The 21,360-nt window shown below is 52.3% G+C and overlaps 5 protein-coding genes across 5 annotated transcripts; 4 read left to right on the plus strand and 1 right to left on the minus strand.

Moving 5' to 3' along the window:
- Nucleotides 1–88: 88 nt before the first annotated feature.
- BP01DRAFT_94903 (putative sugar transporter) lies at nucleotides 89–1,995 on the plus strand. Its single transcript, XM_025580259.1, has one exon. The coding sequence runs from the start codon at nucleotides 379–381 to the stop codon at nucleotides 1,978–1,980; it is 1,602 nt and encodes a 533-aa protein (XP_025429585.1). The 5' UTR covers nucleotides 89–378; the 3' UTR covers nucleotides 1,981–1,995.
- A 699-nt stretch (nucleotides 1,996–2,694) lies between these two features.
- On the minus strand, nucleotides 2,695–10,198 carry ags3 (alpha-1,3-glucan synthase Ags3). Its single transcript, XM_025580260.1, has 4 exons — nucleotides 9,741–10,198; nucleotides 9,519–9,694; nucleotides 2,879–9,466; nucleotides 2,695–2,816 (listed from the first exon to the last, which is right to left on the minus strand). Exons 1-4 carry the CDS (start codon nucleotides 10,101–10,103, stop codon nucleotides 2,768–2,770), a joined length of 7,176 nt encoding a protein of 2,391 aa, XP_025429586.1. The 5' UTR covers nucleotides 10,104–10,198; the 3' UTR covers nucleotides 2,695–2,767.
- Nucleotides 10,199–13,245: 3,047 nt separating this feature from the next.
- BP01DRAFT_344212 (aminotransferase class I/II-fold pyridoxal phosphate-dependent enzyme) lies at nucleotides 13,246–14,693 on the plus strand (the record flags this gene model as incomplete). Its single annotated transcript, XM_025573551.1, has 3 exons — nucleotides 13,246–14,014; nucleotides 14,068–14,210; nucleotides 14,265–14,693. The coding sequence occupies 3 exons, from the start codon at nucleotides 13,246–13,248 to the stop codon at nucleotides 14,649–14,651; spliced, it is 1,299 nt and encodes a 432-aa protein (XP_025429587.1). The 3' UTR covers nucleotides 14,652–14,693.
- Nucleotides 14,694–15,182: 489 nt separating this feature from the next.
- BP01DRAFT_358321 (phosphatidylserine decarboxylase family protein) lies at nucleotides 15,183–16,750 on the plus strand. The gene is made up of 2 exons (XM_025575404.1): nucleotides 15,183–15,253; nucleotides 15,318–16,750. Exons 1-2 carry the CDS (start codon nucleotides 15,204–15,206, stop codon nucleotides 16,615–16,617), a joined length of 1,350 nt encoding a protein of 449 aa, XP_025429588.1. The 5' UTR covers nucleotides 15,183–15,203; the 3' UTR covers nucleotides 16,618–16,750.
- Nucleotides 16,751–18,885: 2,135 nt separating this feature from the next.
- On the plus strand, nucleotides 18,886–21,178 carry BP01DRAFT_322801 (putative cholinesterase; the record flags this gene model as incomplete). Its single annotated transcript, XM_025572776.1, has 1 exon — nucleotides 18,886–21,178. One exon carries the CDS (start codon nucleotides 18,886–18,888, stop codon nucleotides 21,112–21,114), a length of 2,229 nt encoding a protein of 742 aa, XP_025429589.1. The 3' UTR covers nucleotides 21,115–21,178.
- Between the last annotated feature and the right edge of the window lie 182 nt (nucleotides 21,179–21,360).

Here is a 21,360-nt window from a genome sequence, read left to right on the forward strand (position 1 = left end):
TCCGATCGCGTCATCTCTTCCCTGTCGGGGTTTCGCTTAGCTGCACCTTCTTTCCCCCTCTCTCTTCTTTTTATTTCTTTCCACCACACTCTCATTCTTCTCGCAGTAATTGACATTGCATATGTGTCTGTGTCTGTGGTCCGAACGAATGGAGGTGAAATGGTGAAATGAACCTTTGGAAGAAGCTCCGTGGAGAGAAAAAGTAAGAGAGAGAGAGAGAGAGAGATTGAGTTGAATCCCCCCGCATTTTCTCCAAACCGCCGACCGACCGACCGACCGACCGATAAGAAAGAAGTATACATACAACAACAACCACTTCACACAATTCATCCAAGATTTCTCGCCCCCTCATCACATCCTCCTCCTCCTCAATGAATCATGCCTACACTCTCCTCCAAACCCAGCGAGTCTCAGCCTCTCAATTCCTCCACCACTCCATTATCCGAGCAGTCTTCGTTCCGCGACGATGACACTGCATCTTCCGCCTACCGCTACAAGGCCGATCGACTGAATCGCGCCATTCAAGATATCGGCATGGGACGGTATCAATGGCAGCTCTTTGGGGTCATTGGATTTGGCTGGGCCAGCGACAACCTCTGGCCCATCGTCACCTCGCTGCTGCTGGTGCCGGTTTCCTACGAATTCCACGTCTCGCAGCCCCCGTTACTGTCCCTGGCGCAGAACATCGGACTCCTGGCCGGCTCGCTCTTCTGGGGCTTCACCTGTGATGTGTTCGGCCGCCGCTGGGCCTTTAACATGACCATCGCGATCACCGCGGTCTTCGGCCTGATCGCCGCCGGGTCGCCCACCTTCGCCGCGATCGGGGTGTTCACAGCCCTATGGTCTTTCGGGGTGGGCGGCAATCTACCGGTGGACTCGGCCATCTTCCTCGAATTCCTCCCGGGCTCGCATCAGTATCTCCTGACCGTGCTCTCCCTGAACTGGGCGCTCGCGCAGCTCCTGGCCAATCTTGTGGCGTGGCCATTGATCGGCAACATGACGTGCGCCTCGGCGACACACTGCACCAAAGCCGCCAACATGGGCTGGCGCTACTTCCTGCTGACGATGGGCGGCATAGCCCTGGTGATGTGCATCGCGCGCTGCGTCTTTTTCACCCTGTACGAGTCGCCCAAGTACCTCATGGGCAAGGGGCTGTACGAAGAATCCGTGACGGTCATTCACGAAGTCGCGCGCCGCAACGGCAAAACCACCGACCTCTCCATCGACGACCTCACCGACGAGGACGGCGGAAGGGGGGAAGGAGAAGGTCCTCTCTCCGCTACTTTGCAGCAAGAAGCACAACAAGCACCCCGACACCCCCGTCGCCTCAAGGACCACCTCCGCGAACGTCTCGCAGTCCTCAGTCTCCCCGCCCTGAAGGCGCTCTTTGCCTCGGGCCCGCGAGCACGTACCACCATCCTCATGATCCTCATCTGGGCCCTAATCGGCCTCGGCTTCCCGCTCTACAACGCCTTCCTCCCCTACCTCCAACAGACCCGCGGCATCCAATTCGGCGACGGGTCCACATACATCACCTACCGCAACTCGCTGATCATCAGCGCCGTCGGCGTGCCCGGCAGCTTAGTGGGCGGGGTGATGGTCGAAATCCCCCGACTGGGCCGCAAGGGCACCTTGGCCTTGGGCGCCACCCTCACGGGCGCCTTCCTGCTCGCCTCCACCACCGCCCGCTCCTCCGCCGCCCTGCTCGGCTGGAACTGCGCCTACAGCTTCACCAGCAGTCTTCTGTACGCCGTGCTCTACGCCTACACCCCGGAGATCTTCGAGACCCAGTACCGTGGCACGGGCAATGCCCTCGTCGGCGGCGCCAATCGCATCGGCGGCATCCTCGCTCCCGTCATCGCCATCGTCGCCGGGATTCAGACCAGTGTGCCCGTGTATATCAGTGGGGGCATGTTCGTGCTGGCCGGGGTGCTGGTGCTGTGGGTTCCCGTTGAGACGCGGGGGAAGACAAGTTTATGATACGCACCCATCGGATTTTTTTTTTTTTTTTTTTTTTTTTTTTTTTTTTTTTTTTTTTTTTTTTTACCTCCTTTGAAAAAAAAAAAAAAAAAAAAAAAAAAAAAAATGTATAGCCGCCAGCCGTCGTGTAGAGATTTTAGAACAATTCAACCTACCAATTTTCTTCGTGCCAGTTCTCGTGTAGACCCCACCAAACCTCGACGGGTAATGCGTGGACCACCTGGTCACGACAGGAAGATGGAACTGAAGGAGATGGATGCCCTGTGGGTACCAGCCGTATGAACTGTAGGTGATGTAGTGGGTATTAGTGACATCAACTGCCGAAAACGGCTGGCTGGGTACGGGGTACGGGGGCCCGGATTCGGAAATGCTGCAATCCCGCGAAGCGACTCGACTCGAACTTCACATCTCATCCTCCCCTCGGAGCACGACCTAAGCAGAGCCGGGTCTACTACTCCTAAAGCATCTTTTATCCCCACGCGTGTCAAGTCGAAACACCTTGAAGCAAGATAAAAATCATCCGGAACTCTAACATCATCAACAACTTGGAAGTAGGAAGGAATAAAGGAATACGGGCGTTCTGAACCACGCACTCCATACATACACATGCAAGACTATGTACTCATGAGTATATACACTTGATCATGCCCACAACGCTAAGTATCAACATGGTAAAAAGTCCAATTGCCACAAGACCAAATGAGTCTATACCGGCCTTCTATAGATGCAGATAAGATGAATGCAAAAAAAAAAAAAACAAGACAATCCAACACAAGTCATGATCACATCAAGGCCGACTAAGCTGTTCCTTTCGGTAGAAGAAGAAGAATCCCCAGCTAGAGCAACATTAGTACCGATGCACCCACCACACGAGCAAAGGAAGTGGAACAAGACTTACGCGGCTAGAAGTTGAAAGAAAAGCGAGATCCAGAACCATGCGTTCCCGACCTTGTCGACACTGGTGCCCACGTCAGGGGAAACACCACCCGGTCCAACCTTGTTAGGGGCGAATCCACGCGCGGCAATGGTCGCGATGGAACCGAGAGCCTGCGCGGCCAGAAGAACAAAGCACACGTGTACTCGCGTCAGCGTTTGTAGGAGGATCATACCCAGGCCAACTTGCTGAATCTCGTCAAGAACACCCAGCCAGAGCCAGATCGCTCGCGAGATCAGCGCACCAGAGGTGAGGCTACCAGCCCAAGGAAGGTATTTCCCAACGTTGGAGGTTCCCCACCAGATTTGAGCCCACCGGGGTGCTCCCAGACTCAATCCGAAAACAGGAAGCGCCCAGGTATGTTCCTTGCCCAAGTAGCGGAAGAGAAGCATGATGGCAATCCAGAGAATGATGAAGAATCCGATGACAAGGATAACAACCTGCCACGTTTTCGCATGCTGAGAAGACCACAGGAAGGACCAATTGCGACCCGTTGCAGCGGCAAGGAACCAGTTCTGAATAATCACCATGAAGAAGAACCAGAGAACAATGCGACGCCGAAGGAGCGAGGTGTAGAAGTCAAGGATGCGGCTCGGTGCTTGACGATAGTACTTTGGAAGACCAAGCGCAAGGAGGACACCGATCACGAAGCAGAGGGCAGCGATGGGCATCACCACAGCGGTCAGACGCCAGTCGCTCAGAGTGAGCGTGGTCACACCGGCAACCTCGACCGCCGTGACTCTCTCACTCCAGTACCACAGGGCGACAGTGTAAATTTGCTGAATACCCTGGATCATAGCGGCACGGAACATCCAATCTTTAACGGGAACGGCGCCCTGATCCCCAAAGTTGAGGGCGAAGAAGAGCGAGCCGCTAGAGGACGCCGCCGCGTAGACACCAGCTGCAACATTCTGAGCCCAGACGCGACCGAGAGTAGAGGCACCAAACGGCGAGATACCCATGACCACAAAAGCCATGCAGTAGATGAACCAGGGAAGACTGAGGACGATCACCGACGGAAGAGAGTAAAAAAGCAACCACCAACAGATCGAAGATACACAGTAGATGGCGGCAATGATGTACACCTTCGAGGCAGTTTCACCAACCTGGCCTGCCAACAAGGTCATTTGCGAGGAATTCGTTGCAATGATTTGTCCCAGACCAAGGAAGAGAGCGTATATGGGCCAATTTCCGATGCGTCGTCTCATGAAGCGCTGGAGGAACATCGGGCGCCTATACCCCAGACGAGCGAGCCATCGGTCAATCTCGTCTTCGTTGGAGTTCGGACCAGCGTCTGAGACACGGTTGTACGAGGTATCCTGGACAAAACTCTCAGACTTGGGTGAGGTCATGGGACGGTCCACGATGTGCTTCTTCAGCTGCGCATCACTGTACATGTTGAAGAATTTGCGTTCACTCTTCATGAGATACGTCTCGATACAGTCATCATTGATGGAGTTTTTGTCGTACTTTCTCAGACGCTCCTCGAAGCGCCGAGTAAAGTGGCCCATGCTGTCCGTGAAGGTAGGATCGACCTTCTGGAGTTCGAAGACAGGCTGGGTCTCGTTACCATGGCTGTGATCACCGACGACTGAAGGCAGAGAGAGAACGGACACATTGCGAGCATGGGCGAAGGGAACCGTTTCGCTGAGGCCTGGAGACAACGGCCACTCGAGCGGTGTTGGAAGAGGAGAGGACGCTCGTGATATCTGGCAGGGTGAGCCTGGCAGTCCCAGATGAGAACCGCGTCGGGTACCGGCCAGTGAGAGCGAACTCCCATTTCCAAGAGTCTGACCGAGTTCCTGTGCCGCCAGAGTGCTGTTGACTGCTCTCATCGCCTCATCGGGAGATATGTAGTCCGACTGTTGAGTAGCATCGGTTTCGTCATCGAAATCAGTCAGGTCGTCGTCCTCCTGCTCGGTGATTCGACTGTTGCGCGGTTTACCAAGAAGTTTCTTGCCTCGGCCAGGTCCCGCTCGTCGACCGAGAGATAGTTTACGGCCCAGGCCACTATTCCTGTTGTCATCTGCCTGTAGTTCCTGCAGTCTTGATTGTGCATTTAGCATCACCTTCCCAGGAGAATTTTCCGAACCTTCCCCAGCAAGACCTGTAAGACTCAGCGTAGAATCACGGGCACTGGCGGGCATGCTCGGCGTCTCCCAGTAGGTCTGCGATTCAGGCATGGGGCCTGCAACGGTGCCCTTATTCTTCTTGTGATGGATCTGGATCGCAGTTCGCTGTAGCACCTCGAGTTTCTGAATCCACTCAAGCACAGGGAAACGCTGTTTGGCGGAATTGGCCCGCATTGCCTCGCGTGCTTCCTGAGTCGAGTCGAGCGCAGACTTAATTGCCTTTTTCAGCTGATGCAACAAGTGACGTGTTGCATCCGATTCCACAGTATACCACCAACCTGGCATCTGACCCAGTCCACCAATGCGAGAACCGATTCCCAGCGCGCCCTTCCGACCAAACTCAACGGCAACCAAGCCAAAAGGCTCGTCTCGCGATGGAATGAGCGCAAAATCAGCACCCGAGAAGACATAAGGAGGCAAGACAGTAAACTCCGGCTTAGAGAAGACTCTGCCAGGGAACATCTCCATAATCCGCTGCAGCTTAGTGGCCGCCAGCTTGCCGTAAAGATCAATGGTCGGGCCTACACAGATCAATTGGACATTAGGTCTAGCAGAGAGGATTGCAGGCATGACATCGGCAATCAAATCCACACCCTTCTGTTTCGACCATCGGCCCACGAACACAAGCAGATCGGCGTCACGATCCTCGTTCAATCCAGCCCATTTCTGCGCCTGCAGCTTGTGCTCAATCCGCTCTTCGGTGGTTAGGAGGGGAGCGTCAGCATTCTCGTCCAGGGCGGCCGTGTCAGATGGGTCAGGGTTTGGAAGACTGCCAATTTTCTCCAGACTCCAGAAAATTGGGTAACGGGCCCAGGAGCGCTTTCCGTACTTGTTGGACACACCCACCGCACCGAATCCGCGTTGATGGAATCGTAAGTAGCTGGCTCCAGTATGGAGAAGGTTGAGTACGTTTCCAAACTGGCAATACTTGGTGGCAACCTCGACGGGGAGATTGAAGACAGAACAGACTTCCTTCTTCTCTTGCTGCGTACGCAACGGCCAGAGACCCTGAAATTCAGCGTTGTGCAAAGACAAGCAGACAGGAATTGTCTGGTTCGGCAAAAGGTATAGGGGCGCCAAACAGCCATGGAAGTCGTTAATATGATAGAGGTTGATCGAGGGGAATCGCTTGATAGTCTCAGCGATACACTGGTTCCAGGCTGAGTAGTAGATTGAACTCTCAAGATCGTCCATACGGGGTGGGTAAGGCTCCGCTTTCGTCTGTTGACGGAAGACTGGCGCGTCGAGAAGCACATAGGTGATATTATCCACAATGTGATACTGAACGTTGACCAGATAAGGCTTGTCCAGGATAGTGACAGTAAAAGGTTCAGCGGGCGAGTCGGTAGGGTACTCGATATCTCCGACACATGGCACAACCCAAATCAGGTTCTGGTGCTTCAAGTTCGCAGACATGAGTTGCGCCATCACACCAAGACCACCAATTTTAACCTTGATCTTCCAGTCCTCGATGTTGTACTCCATGGTAGCGATCAACACTGTCCGTCGTTCTTCAGGAACGCCAGCAATTGCCACTTCCATCGGTCCTGCTGATACGTCTGACATTGCGTGAACCGAGTCGTCGTCACTTCCAAGCTTGTCTCTGAGTCTGCGCCAGAATACAAGCGGCATTGCACCATCCTTGGTGGCCATATTACCGTCCGTATTGAGCTCAACGCGGTAGAATGTCCGAATGAACAGGTAAACACCCACAAGACCCATGAGGATAGGGATAACCCACAGTAGAACATAGAGCACCAGCTGGGCCCAACCCGATCCAACTGGAAGCAGCTCATACCGGAGATTGGCATCGTTCAGTGAAATAGTCCATCCAAGATGTGGGAAAGGAGGCAACTCAGTGATGTTAATGACATTGGAAGAAAGATACGACGGGGGAAGCTTCTGCACCACGGACGAGTTGTCGACATCTCCGTACACCTCTGTTGTATCAGGGATACCATCCTCTCCAATTCCCCAAACACTGATCTGTCCCACAGAGGGCCACTCGGTAACAAAGTCGTACTTCCAGCGCTGCGTATCGTTGTCATAGTGCATTTTTGCATCTAGACCAGAGTCATAACCGTATTGATTGTATGGACCATTCCACCACAAGTGCGGGAACCGGCGGACAGCTCCTTCCTCCCAATCAACATCCCCCTCCTGGAGGTATGAGCTGCTACCAGTGAGTCTAGAGAAATACTGCACCTGAACGTGGGTACCCTTCCACTTCTGGTTCTTGGTGCCGTCGAACTCGAGCTCTTTGATGGTCGTGTTGCCACCTTCATATGTGGTCCAGTTGGACCAAGTGCGGCCAAAGGTCGTCGAATAGCGGAACTGATCGGCACCCGCAGCCTCGTGCTGCACGATGATATTCCCATTATCGGATTTGTGCACCAGTGTGGTCGAGTAGTTCATTAGCGGCGAGATCAAGGGGTTGGTGGGAGACCCAACGCGGAACAAGAATCGGTCCACAGAGTCGGTATGGGTTCCAGCAGCGGAGGAGATGTTCTTAACAGTCAGCTGGTGAATTCCATGGTAGACATCATTTAGCTGAGCGGACCATGTCCAGACCGTGGGGATCTCGCCGACATAATTTTCCTTGGTTGTTCGTGCAGTGACATTGGTGCAGCTGACGCTAGATTTGTCCAGGGAGGGGGTGACGCCCTTGTGAGTCGTGGAATTGAGGGAGAATGCTTCGGTAAGAGCATCGCAATCCATTACTTTCGAGTAGCCAAACGAGATATTGACGGTCTGAGCCTGGTCTTCCATAGAAAGTAAGCGTACGTCATGTCCGGGCACGAATTCGGTGACAGTAGGACGAGGCTCGATGAAGTCATCAGCCTCTATGTAGGCACGGTATTCCCAAGGAAGCAACTTCATGCCACGATAACATCCGTAGTCCTGACCGCTGGGGCCATCCTCGAGCTCGAGCTCATCGTACGGGTAGAAAACGTTTTTCAGCTTCTTGCCCGATTTGAACGGGGACAGCAATGCAGAACTCTTGTTGCTACAGTTATCACCGTACGTGACTGTTTTGTTGTCGTTGTGGTAGACAAGCCAGATGGTGTTGTTGGCCGTGTCTGACTCTTTCTGGACGCCTGGGAAGTAGCTCCGCAACACTGACCAGAGACCAGTGACTGTAGGCGTCGTCGAAGACCCAGGCAGATAAATGTCCTTGGTCAGCTGCGAAATCGTCTCGAGGTAAAACCCATCGTTGGCGACCGGGTAGTGCTCGCGGACCTCAAACATCCGCTTCATGATGTTGCGCAGAGGGTGGGCCGGGTTCCGCTGGTCGTAAGTGACTGTGATATCGTTGCAGCCGTACAGACCCTTCTCATTGGGGAAGTCGTAGAATTTGGAAGTGTTCAGGTTGAAGCAGCCGTGCGTCCACCAGGCGGTATGGTATGTCATGGGCTGTCGACCAAACAGGTAATTCGAGGCTGTGGCGTCAAACACATACATGGCCTGTTCCTCACCCCACAGAACGAGAGGAATGCCAGGCAGCTCCAGAGTGACAATATAGAGACCGAGAAGGTACTTGACAGTGCCATTTTTGATAGCAGGCCAGCGGAAGTTGTCCTGGTTGGAGACACCATACATGTGTCGCGGGTCAAGCTCGCCCGTAATTGCGTTGATCATGTCGTTAGTGACCAGCATCCCGTTCCAAGCCTCGATGAAGTCCGTGGGCAAGTCAAAACCAGCGACCAAATTACCGTCCATCCCAAGGAAACGCGTCATCGACCGGTAAATTGTGTAGTGAAAGGCAGCAGCGTCAAGTGCCTGAAGCCCGTCCTCACGGAGGAAGTACTCATCAGAAGTATTCGTCAACTTGACGGCAGCTCCTGCAGAGTCTGGCGTCTGATCAGGCTGACGGCCACGGCCAAGATACAGACTACCGAATGTATTTCCGGACGTGATTTCTCCCGGGAGAAAGAAGTTCTCCTTGCCGAATTTCTTCGCGCATTCACGGTAAACCGCAGTAATGTCACCCAGTGCATCTAGGGTCGACTGGACAGCTTTATCGAATCGAAAACCATCGATATCGAGGCTAGCAATCACAATACAGGAATGTCGAGTAATAACATCGCGGATAGGCTTGTGCCATTCTCTGAGACGATCCTGTACGGAGGCGAACTTCGTAAGCTGTCGCTTCCAGTCAGGAAAGTTACCAAACGCTTCGAGTTCTCCGTATTGATCAAAGTCACTGTTGTAGCAGCCTTTCAAATCTTCAACGCCCCCGCTCGTCAAAGGATAGCCAGTTTCGTTCCAGAATCTTGGGTAATTGCAGGTCTCGTTGTATTCGTTCCCGAAATGAAAGTCCGCATACTGTCTGTCCGAGATGTACTCGACTTCGTACTCTTTCGGGTTGAAATCCGCGGAGTCGTTGAGATGGCCCTTAAAACCAATCAAATTACTCAAGCTGGGAGCTGTCAGCTTGGAGAATCGGATTGAAAGGGACAGATGGTACTTACGTTGCCAGCGTGTTATCCATGATCACGTACATGTCGCGATCGTGGATCTCGGTAACGGTCCGTCGCCAATCCTCGAGCGTGCCGTGGTGCATGTCGAGAAGAGTGGTATCAACCGGGGAATAGCCATCATAGGCCCAAGGCAGGTTCATCAAAGCTGTTCCGGCAAAGTAGATAGCCTGAACGATCAGTAAGTCACCGAAAAACGTCGGTGGATCTACATACCTTGAAGCCCATACCCCGGATATAATCCAGCGAGTCGATCAGCCCAACAAGGTCGCCTCCATGACGCATTTGATTCGAATTCAGCACATGTTCGAAGGTGGTCCCATTAATGTCATCATTAGAGGGATCGCCGTTGGCGATGCGATCTAAGAAAATCGTATAGACGGGGAAGCGCCAGTTGTCCGGCGAGGGATGATATGTGTGATCCGACCATTCTCCCCAGTAGTTGATCGGATGTTCAGCGGTTTTGTTCTCGTTTAGATTGTAGTCAACGAGCGATTCATCATACGGCCAGCAGAATGCAGCGATGCTCAGCAACGATAAGATCAAAATCGCTGAGCGCTGCATCTCCGGGACGAACATCCAGAACGTGGTCTGCACCAATAATTGCGCGACTCAACAAGAGATAGTAACCTAATCGAAATTCTCCTACATGCCCTGATTCCGGACAAGCGAACGAGCGGCGAGAAGTACGAAGGAGTTTGGAGGGTGGAAAGAGTAGCGAACAAAAAACGAATGACTTGTTGGATAAACCAACACCAACAGGACAGGGATTATGGCAGCAGAAGAAGAAATCCTATCATGCGGGCGAGATGGGGGAGAAAAATGGAGCGCAGCTGGAGTGCTTTTGCAAGTGGTGGCTCTCCAACTATGACGAGGACCGCAGTATTGTTCGACGAGGCGACATGAGACATCCGAAACCACAGACCCGCAGTAGGGCCGCGGTGCGGTGGGCAATCCAAGACATCCACCCCACTGTCGCCCATGATGGTTGGCTAAATTAAGAAACGTCATATCAGGATTGGATGATTGGATGAATCGGGACCAATGTGTTTTCTCATGATGGGGACCCGATTCCCACTTTTGTTTCTCTCTCTGGCTCATTGCAGGTGCAGATGGAGGGGAGGAGGAGGGCTGGAAGTCAGAAACCCAGCAATCTCGGGGTTCCGCTATCAGTTCTAACTCAGCCGTTGGTCCAACCAGAGAAATCAGAACCAATAATGCTCATACAAAAAGTTCTTCCTGTATCAACATCCACTGAGATCAGTCTGGGTTGTCAAAACCTGGCCGTTCTCAAGCCCGGCCGGCAGAGGTTCCATTTGCCGTATCTGGACTCTGGCGATAAGCGTCATTACCATCTGCAGGCTATTTAGACCGAGACCTCTTTGATCTACGTCGAGCATTAATTTATTTCCGTGTCAGTCTGGCACAGTCAACAGAAACAGATAAAATAACAGCTGAGTTGACAGTTCGCGGAGAGATTGGGATGGACAGAGAAAGCGAGACTGAGCGAAGCTATGCTGAGATGGTGTCAGCGGCGTGAAACGGCCGTCTCCAACAGCTTGTTCGGGCTGTTGTTCCTGCGACTGATTCTGCAAAGCCATTCGGGTCTCATGATGTTGTCTAGACCAGATGTCCTGTCTTGCTTGTTGACCGGGTGAAAGCCTCTCATGTTCGCTCAATTGACACGATCCGAGGCGAGGTTGCCATCAATCCAGGCTATTTTGCCACAGGAGTCAGGCAGTTTGTTGTACAGTACGCCGGAGTAAGTACTGCGCAAACTTGTGAGTCCGTGCGACCTCAAAGGTGGTGGTCAATGGGCAGTGAGTGGCCATGGGACAAAAAGTGCATACGCATGAGTAGTCGTAGTCGCGAGGTACAGTTACCGGAAGGATGAGCAAGTGGTGCAGTGCAGGGCCTATTTTCGATCGAGGACCCGGTGTGAGTGGAGAAAACAGACAGGGAAAAGGTAAGAAAAGAAAGGGACGTTCCATCACTCGGCATCCCGCGACTTGCCCCGCCCCACCTCTGTAACTGTTAAGTCTGTAACTAACCAGTGCGGGACCATCGAATCGAGGCGTGGGCAACAGCCCTGATACTGTAGTTAGTAGTATTTTTTGTATCTTACTTTTCTCGCCCAGGGTTTGCGGAAGAAGTCACTGTCAAGTTTCTGAAAGTTTCTGCTGGAGACAATTGGAAACAAGCCACGGCTCAAAGTGGGCTGGCAGTTGGCGGCAACCAGGCCCAGGGATTGTTCCTGTAGCCCAACAAGAACATTAACGAATAACAATGCATGGCTTGGGGTAGAAAAAGAAGTTGAAGTGCCGTGGCTTTTGCTTCTTCCATGCTTTGCTTTTGGTTGCCCCCACTGTGGGATTCTTGGCCTCCTATAGCAGTCCCGTATTAACGATTGAGTACCGCCTTCAAAATAGATTTCTTACTCAGCACTGGCCAGATGGGCAGGGACTGGTGGGAAGGTTCCGTCGGAGAATTGGTTGATTACTGTACTCCGGAGTACTGTTTTGTCAATAACCAACCACAGTTACTGACATCATCATCACTTGAAAACAATTACAAAGAAATCTGGCGGATGTTCGGAACTTTGGTACCTGTGCCTGTGCCTGTGCCTGGTACAGAGTACGGTGCCTTTTCTGGAATATGCAGCTTGCTAGGTTTGTTCCGGTCTTTCCGATTGTACTCCGAACGTGTACAGTCATATAGTAATATATTTCACAAATCCACACGCTGATTGATCGAGAGCAGATACAGTACATATCTAAATAGTAGGAGGTATTGGCATTTGCAGCTGAAATAGTTAGGGAAAATCAAGTGAATGCGTAAACCAGTCTGCAAACAATAAACAAGAATCCTTTAGGGTCTTCTATAGCGATTTCCCGCTCAGGAAGGTTTCAGAAGCTGGAAGGGAATATTACAGTTACAGTCTGAGGACCAGCAGCTTCTTCTGCTCATCTCATTTCTGTTCCTTCACTGCTTATCCGGAGGCCAGCAGAAGGTTTAGTCTCTGACGTTGCCACTGCGCGAGACAGATGAGTCTTTGCTTTCACATCAAAACAAGCACGATGAGACTCAATATCAATGCAAGAAGTGATTTCTGGAGCCTGTGACTGCCAGTGGCTGGGTTCCCATCATTTGTTGCCTGGTTCTAGAGAAGGCTTGAACGCCATCAATTTAAATCAAAGCCACGCCCGCGCAATCGACTATTTAGAATAACATGGCGGCAAGCTGCCGGGAACTATGGGTTTCTTCACTGAAGGTAGATCACACATTCCTGGGCTTGGCTTACTATTAGATCGACAGAACCATGGCGTGCCTGGATACTTCTAGGGTTGCCTCCCGTTCGCGGCGAGACCTTCGGTATCATTTTATGTTCGATGAAATCTTGTAAACAATCGCTTGCACCGGAACATTCATGACTGTTGGCATTTGAGAAAGACATGTCCTTGATTTGCACCATTTCATGCCGGAATCTCGAGTCTCTCAGCCAGGCTTTTGTGTCCATGATACCGGATTCTGCATGAGAAACCCGGATATCCTTCGACAGAGGTTGGCATACCTTGCTAAGTGAGCAAATAGCTTTGAACTGCGAGGGTGTATGCTCAATTATGCTGGAGCTACCACCAACTTATAAACCACAAGAAACTAAGCAGACACACTTGTGTGAGTCCTTAGCATAAAACAGCGTACGACAAGAACTTTTCGCAATATGACTCTGGGCCAAGAGATTCTTTATCAGAAACTCCAACTCTCATTGAATCGACGCGAGCGTGAGGGTAGACTCATTGAACCAGCATCACACAAGGCTGTGCAAGGCACGATTGATTTCGGATCGAATGATACTCTTTCCCTCTCGAGCTCTGGTATGTTGAGTCAAGCTTTCCTTCAGCAGCTTGAGATGCATCCACACTTCACTATCGGAGCCAGCACCACCCGTGTCTTCGAAGGTACCAGGCAATACCTTGCCGACCTGGAACGCGACCTCGCTGCGTTCTACCAAGCAGAAGATGCGATGATATTCAACTCTGGGTACGACGCAAATGTGGCGGTCTGGTTTGTGATTTCACAGCCAGGAGATATAGTGGTATTTGACGAGCTGATGCACGCCTGCGCGCGTCAGGGCATTAGGAATGGACGTGCTAAGGCATTGCCGTTCATGCACAATGACACAGCCTCACTCCAGCACTACCTTAATTATGCTCGGGCGCAGAACCCCGGGATTGCAGAGGGAAACAATGTCATTTTCATCTGCTTTGAATCAGTCTACAGCATGGATGGGGATGAGGCGCCGATACATGAAATAGTCCGTGTTGCATCTGAATCACTCCCACTGGGTAATTATGTGCTTGTGGTTGATGAAGCCCATTCCCATGGCCTCGTTGGCCCGAACGGAGCTGGCCTGGTCCGTCATCATGGTCTGGAAAAGGATTTCACAATCAGGGTCCAGACCTATAGTAAAGCCCTTGGGTCATCCGGAGGTGAGACTCTTAGGGCTTCGGCTGCAACCCTTATACTGACATATATCTGGAAGGTGTCGTCTTATGCAACAACACTATTAAGCAAATCTTGCTGAACTATTCCAAGAATGTCATATTCACAACGGCTCCTAGCTTTGTGTCAGTTGCAGCTATGAGAGCTGGATATGAGATACTGGCAAGCGAGGACGGGGAAAAGGTTAGTCAAGAGCCAGTTCCGTGACTGAAAGAAATTCTCACCTCGAGATCGTAGCGTCGAGCGCGGCTGCAGCACAACATTGGATACACCTATTGGACTCTGACAGACCACCCTCGGTGGCAAGAAGTCAAGGATAGAGGCATCATTCGACTGCCGACCGAGAGGGGCTGGCAATCTAGGGTATTCAAGTCCGCAATCTTTGGACTAATCACACAGCCTGGCAAGGCGCGCTACCTGGCCGAGAGCCTTCAACAGGCTGGATTCTGGGTCAATGCAGTCGAGTTCCCTATCGTTCCCAAAGAACTGGGCCGGGTGCGACTCATGATCCATGCTGATAACACCGCGGAGCAGATCGACACGGTTGTGCAAATGATTATGAGGTGGGCAGTGGGACAAATGAAATTAGACATGGTAAACTCGAACAGACTGGCGAGATTGTAGGTAAGAGGGATTCAACTCAGGCAGAGCTGAGAATAATTATAGGATGCCTGAAATTATCCTTGATGATGTGCTCAAACAACATTAAGTAGTAGTTGGCAGTCCCGTGACCATAGCCGAACGGCCAAAACCTTTCCTTCTTCCTTTTCCCCCATCCTCGCTGAAGTACATGGCTTTGAATCATTGAGGCATCTTACTCAAAGGCTAGCATCATCAATGGGGATAATTACTGAGAGTCCAGATTGTTAAGCAAAGTGAATGGACGCAGGTTAGCTGCAGGCACCGGCGATCGTCGGAAGACTACATCCTTGCATGACATCACAGCCATTGCAGCCTCAGCCCGATTTCCCACTGCAGCCTCGTAATACATGATCCACTTCTTGAGCCACACCCGTGTCTCTACAGCATCATGATGATGCAAAGCTATTGTCATATCAGGCTGTTGTATACCAACATGGAATGGTATAAACTGAGCTCGTTCCTGCCCAGCATAGCCAAGCTTCTTCCCCAGATTCCTCATACATTCCGCCAAGATCATCCAGTCCACTACCCATCATGTCTCCTCATAACAACCACCAGAAGCACCACACTCCCCGAATGCACCGGTAAGCCCTGCTTTCGGTATCATTACTTCTGCAGTCCCCTAATGAACTAACTTTTTTGTCCCAGTGTCGGAAAATGGATGCCCTCCACCCTGGACGAGCACCACGAATGGGTAGGCGGCGTGATAGCCCACGTCGATCGCAACAAGCCTGAGAAGCTGCACCCCGTCTTGCAAGAGTTTCAAGACCTCATTGAATCCAACTCGAGGGTCTACCTGCTCATGGCTGCCATGTTTGGTGAGATTCCGCGCAACCGAACCTACTCGACCGATCCGACTGGCTGCCCCCAGCTACGCGACTACAAGCACATGTTGGAAGTCCTCAACCACCTGATCACCACCGCCCCCTCCTGGAACGACTTCTCTCACCGCGTGGGACTTGTTGGGCTGCCCATTAACGCCGTTCTCGACTGGCCTATGGGCACCCCTTCGGGATACGCCGCCTTCCTGGACCCCGATGTCAACCGAATGCTTAAGAAAGTCCTCAACGCCTGGGGTGAGTTTTTAAAATCCCCAGAGTCAGCATCTGTCCTCGATGAGTCCGCAAACGGCTGGTTCGGCGAGACGGGCAAGTCCGACTTGGTCGAGGTGGCCAACTTGGGCGGCAAAACCAACCACACCTTTGAGGAGATGTTCATCTGTGACCCCTCCGCTCCCCACCATGGCTATAAGTCCTGGGACGATTTCTTCACCCGCTTGTTTCGTGAAGGAATCCGACCCGTTGCCAGCCCCGATGACGACAAGGTGATTGCCAACGCCTGTGAGTCCAAGCCCTACAAGGTCGCCTATAACGTCAAAGCCCGCGATACCTTCTGGATCAAGCACCAGCCCTATTCGATCAACGACATGCTCGCCTTCGACCCGCTAGCCGAGCAATTCAACGGTGGCACTGTCTACCAAGCCTTCCTCAGCGCATTGAGCTACCACCGCTGGCACAGCCCTGTCTCCGGCAAGATTGTCAAGGCCTACGTCGTGGACGGCACGTACTACTCCGAGCCCCTGTTCGAGGGCATCGGCGATCCTGATCCCAGTGAGAAGCACAAGCACGGCATTGATGCTTGTGGCGAGGTCACTTCGCAGGGCTTCTTGACGGCCACAGCCACCCGCGCGATTATGTTCATTGAGTGTGACAACCCGGATATCGGCCTCATGGCCTTCCTGGGTATCGGTATGTGCGAGGTCTCGACCTGCGACATCACCGTCGCTGAGGGACAGCATGTCAACAAGGGTGACCAGCTCGGCATGTTCCACTTTGGTGGCTCCACGCACTGTCTGCTTTTCAGGAAGGGCGTCAATGTTCAGGGCTTCCCTTCGGCGGACACGGATCAAAACGTGCCCGTCAGAAGCCAGGTGGCTTACGTCGCTTGATTCTTCCCCTTTTCTTACAGTATATGTTAGTGATACGCCTGGGGCCTTGATGGGCAAGGCTTGTACATAATTGCAGATTATTATGAGATATGCTTTACGATACATACAAGGAAACAAAGTACATATCTGAGACTTTCTGTGATCTTCCCGTAGGAAAGAGGAATTAGTAGACTCAACCTACAGTAAGCGTACGCAGTTCCTCAATACTAGAAATAGTCTGGCTTGACCCTGGCCCTGGCGTCACATGTTCTTTCTACTACAACACTCTCCTTTGCTGCACCGATTCAAGCCATACGGAAGATCTGGCGTGGAGAAATATGAACTGGTACCTGGAGTGCTTCGTGTCTTGTCCAGTTCTTAACGCAACCCTCGGGCAGCAGGGATCTAGCAGTCTGAAGGCTCTCACGGAGGAGCCACCACTCCACGCGGGCTATCACTTCCATGGGGAGGGAATTGGCAAGAAGTTCTGTTGTATTCTTGATACTTAATGGGTTCGGTCAGCTGGCGTCGCCTACCGTCGAATTGGAGCTTTGCGGTGCCATGAATTCTTGTTACAATCAAGATTCTATCCTGGCGGCCCTGCTTCTTCGAAGGCTCGATCCCCAACGAGTTTTTCGGAGGACAGTACGTGCAGAACGGCAGCAATCCCCTTCATTTCGACTTCGTTTGTCTCTCGTGAGGATAGTAAATGGGAATACGATGGGTGGCTGGTCACCTACATATACGACAAGTCCCAGCTCGATGAGAACGGGGTGGCACCTGATGGTTCGCGCAGTGAATGGTGGATCGTCGACGCCGTAGGCATGAAGGAAGTTGTCACGAGTGATTCTGCCGCAGCGAGTCCCGTACAGGATGCATGGCAACTGGTTTCCTGAGGAGCAGATTCTGGGTCAGCGAGAAGTGGAGCGGTTTCGCAAGTGATTGTAGTAGGCGGAACAGTACTCACATTGTACGTATATGTGTCGCATCTGATTTATCTTGCTTGGCCACAACTTATCGTACTTGATTTAATGTGCTTGCAAAGAGAATTTGGAGAAGCTGTTTGTTTGGCTGTTTGTTTCATCGTTGCTGGTCAGGTGAATAACAGCAGGAAAATCAATCATGGAAACTTATTCCACTACCTCACCACTCTCGTTTTTCTCTCTCAACTTGCACTCTCACGCTCATTGTATAGCATGTCTTCCTACCCTGTTTTATTTGATTGTCCTCACTTGTTGTGTCAGAAGACTTTGTAATCTGTTTGGTAATTATCACGGAACTCAGCCACATTGTTTAATTCGCTTACCACCCGAGATGGCCATGCTTTGAGCTGGAATTCTCCTTACCTGGTAATTCGCTTCTCCTTAGCATCGCCGTGGTCTCAACTGATAGTGTCAATGTGAGAATAGGTCGCTTCGAATGTCCTCGTATACAGTTTCGGATGCTCATCCAAGGCGTGCCTCACTCCAGCAAGAGCAACGAATTATTAATCCCAATCAGGCCGACACAAGACCAATGCTTTCGTCATAAGTAGCCTTCAAACAGGGCATAATCAACTGAAGCAACTATCATAGGACTGTGAACCACCCTACCAACGAGCATCCCAGGCAGGAAACTTCGCCTTCCATTATTAAGCTAGTCCAAATCAGGGGAACCTTGAGATATGGGGCCATAGACCTTCGAGCCAAGAATGATCTAGCCTTTAAGCTGCTCGGCGTCGAGCTACAAAAATCTCCACCATCTCAACAAATGCTCAGTGGCTTGCAGCAACTTGCTTGTCGGTTGCCGGCTGCCGTCCGTCCGTCCAAGAGATATGGGCTCGCCAAGGATCTGCTCGGATACGCTGGGGTGTTGTTCCCCAGTTTACTTTGCCGACAGAACCATTCATGTTGCCCCCCTCGGCTAGATAGAATCATGTAGCTCGCAGAGAATGTTCCATGAGAACGCCCAAGAACTTGGTTGCATTAGCCACTTCCGCCACCTCCTGCTGCTGAGTGACTCCGACCAATCCACTCTACGTGACTTTAGGGTCAATTCAAGTACCCCGGATTCCGCTTCAATGTCTCTCACCGTAGGTGTATTATGCATAGGCCGCAGCCCTAGCTTTGCTCTCTGAATCCGCTGGCGCTCTCCGTTGCCCTTCCGGGTACTCCGAGCAAAAGGAAGAAATATGCGCAAGCGCAATGTCCTGGCCAAGCAGCCTAAGTAGCATTATAAAGCCTAGCTGCTGCCCTGATTCACCACTCGCCGAGTTATATCCAGTGGTCGTGCCAGGTTTCTTTTTTGAAGATGCAGCTTCAATTTTTTGCCGGAGCCCTTTTACTAGGCCGTCGGGCCCTCGCAATCCCAGCTACACCAGAGACCGGCAAGAGCATTGCTCCAAGTATCGACTCTCTGGGCACTCTTCAGGCGTTGAAGTACAACAACCTTGGCCCTCAGAACAATGGAAGTTCCGCGGTTGTTGTCCATGATCACCTGTCGAGCTTTGAGGCACAAGCCCGCTGTCAGTCTATCGGCGAGGGCCTATATCAAGCGCAGGAACTGTCACAAGTCAATGGTACAGAGCTAGCATATCAGCTCGACTATCTCGTCCATGTACATGACATCCGGCCAAACGAAACCCTCTGGGTTTCTCACGCTGGTCCCAGTGCCTGCCGCGCCTACTCCCTCGAGCACAAGGATGTCGTGTCGGTACCTTGTAGCTCGGAGTTGCCTGCTCTTTGCACATCCGACGTTCCCCCTACAACGGACCAGGACAGGACAGCTGTGAACACATCCAAAATTTCTATTGAATTCGATGGATATCGCATGACTGGCTACCGCGACGGACGTTCGTTTCGCTTTCTGGGTATCCCTTTTGCCGACGCTCCACTGGAAGACCTCAGATTTGCACCGCCGCGTCCTTACTCCGGATCCCGAATCATTGATGCAACAAAGATGGCCAAATCCTGCATTCAATCTGTGTCAGGCTATGGCACCTTGGATAACGGGGGCATATCCGAGGACTGCCTCTACCTGAATGTTTATACCCCTATCCTTCCTGCGAGAAAAGACAAGGGCTCTAAGAAGCGTAAGCCTGTTGCAGTCTACCTCTACGGAGGTGCTTTCACCACGGGAACCTCGGCTATGGTGGACTACGATGGGGGCAACTTTGCCAGCCGCAACGATATTGTTGTTGTTACTATCAACTACCGCGTTGGTGCCCTTGGCTGGCTGACTATCGGTAACCTCACGACGGGTAACTATGGCTTACGGGATCAAATCATGGCCCTGGAATGGGTTAACCGGCACATCGAAGCCTTCGGTGGAGATCCATCCCAAGTCACCATCTTTGGCCAGTCTGCTGGCGGCCAGAGCGCGATTGCCTTGCTTTCTTCGTCTGCAGCCCGGGGTCTTTTCAGCGGGGCCATCGTTCAGTCCGCCCCCGTCGACCTGCCCTGGTTCACGCGTGGAGTCTATACCGAGATCGTCACCCCTCGCGTCTCCAGTGCCGTGGGTTGCAACGGGACCACCTCTGAGAGCGCCCTGCTATCCTGCCTCCGATCAGTGCCGGCGAGAAAATACCTCGACAACAGCACGGAGTATGAACTCGCCATTGCCTCGACTGCCAAAGCTCTCGCCAGCGACTGGCTACACTCCAGCGACCTCCTCGCATCTATCGAGCCGATCATGCCCATCGTCGACGACACTGGCAGCGGCGTCATAGACGACCAGTTCCATGTCCTCCTATCGGAAGACCGCCTTCCCAACCGTGTCCCCGTCATCTTCACCACCGTCGCCGACGAAGCCGCCCTGTACGTCAATGCCGAAGTGACCCAGAGCCTGGGGGCCTCTGAAACCGCCCTCGCCGAAATCTTCAGCCTCGCATACCCCTCCTCGCTAGCTAAGACCCTAATCGCCTCCGACGCCTTCCCCCTAAACCCCAACGACACCGACAGCGTCCGCAACGTTGCCGCTGACGCCCTCACCCACAGCGAATGGACCTGTCCGCAGTCCTACCTGCTGAACCTCGCCACCACCACCACCACCACCAACAACACTGGGCCCTTCCCCCACCTTTACCAACTCTCCATCCCCCAGGGTCACATCCAAACCATCGTCGACACGCCGGCCATCTGCTCCCCGAACCAGGACAAAAACGCTCCCTGCCACTCCGCCGACGTCCTTCTCGTCTGGGGCACGCTCAACAGCAAGACCCAAAACGTGGCCCCCTACTACGGCCCTCGCGACATCTTGCACTCGCAGCTCCTCAACGACATCTTCGCCGCGTTCTTCCGCTCTCACAACCCGAACCCGAACGTCGAAACCCTGAAGCTCCGCGGCCCGGCCTACGGGTACTCGTTTGAGATTTTCGGGAAGCGCGGCTACCGTATGCCTGAGTATCGCGGCAACGGCGATCGGGTGCTTGCGTCGCTAGGTGTTGTGCCGGGTGTGACGGTGAATCCCGGGCGGACGCCCAAGTGTCGCGTGTTTGAGGAGGAAGGATTTACCTTTCAGAACGCGAGGCTTACGGTTTAGGTTCGAGGTTGTCAGCTGACTTAGATTGATACGTGTGGATGGTTCTGGATGGTGGTTGAGCAGGAGTAGTGTGCATTCGTATATAGTAGTATGATGTATATATACGGTGTATTATGGTATATGCTAAGTTGATGAGTTGACGTTGATTTAGTTCAGAGTTAGTAATTGAAGATAATATATATTACATGGCTTGATGATGTACAGCTGGGATGATACCGATGATGATAATCAGGTCAGGACGTATCG

Source organism: Aspergillus saccharolyticus (genome assembly GCF_003184585.1).
Source record: "Aspergillus saccharolyticus JOP 1030-1 unplaced genomic scaffold BP01scaffold_25, whole genome shotgun sequence".
Classification (NCBI taxonomy): Eukaryota; Fungi; Ascomycota; class Eurotiomycetes; order Eurotiales; family Aspergillaceae; genus Aspergillus; species Aspergillus saccharolyticus.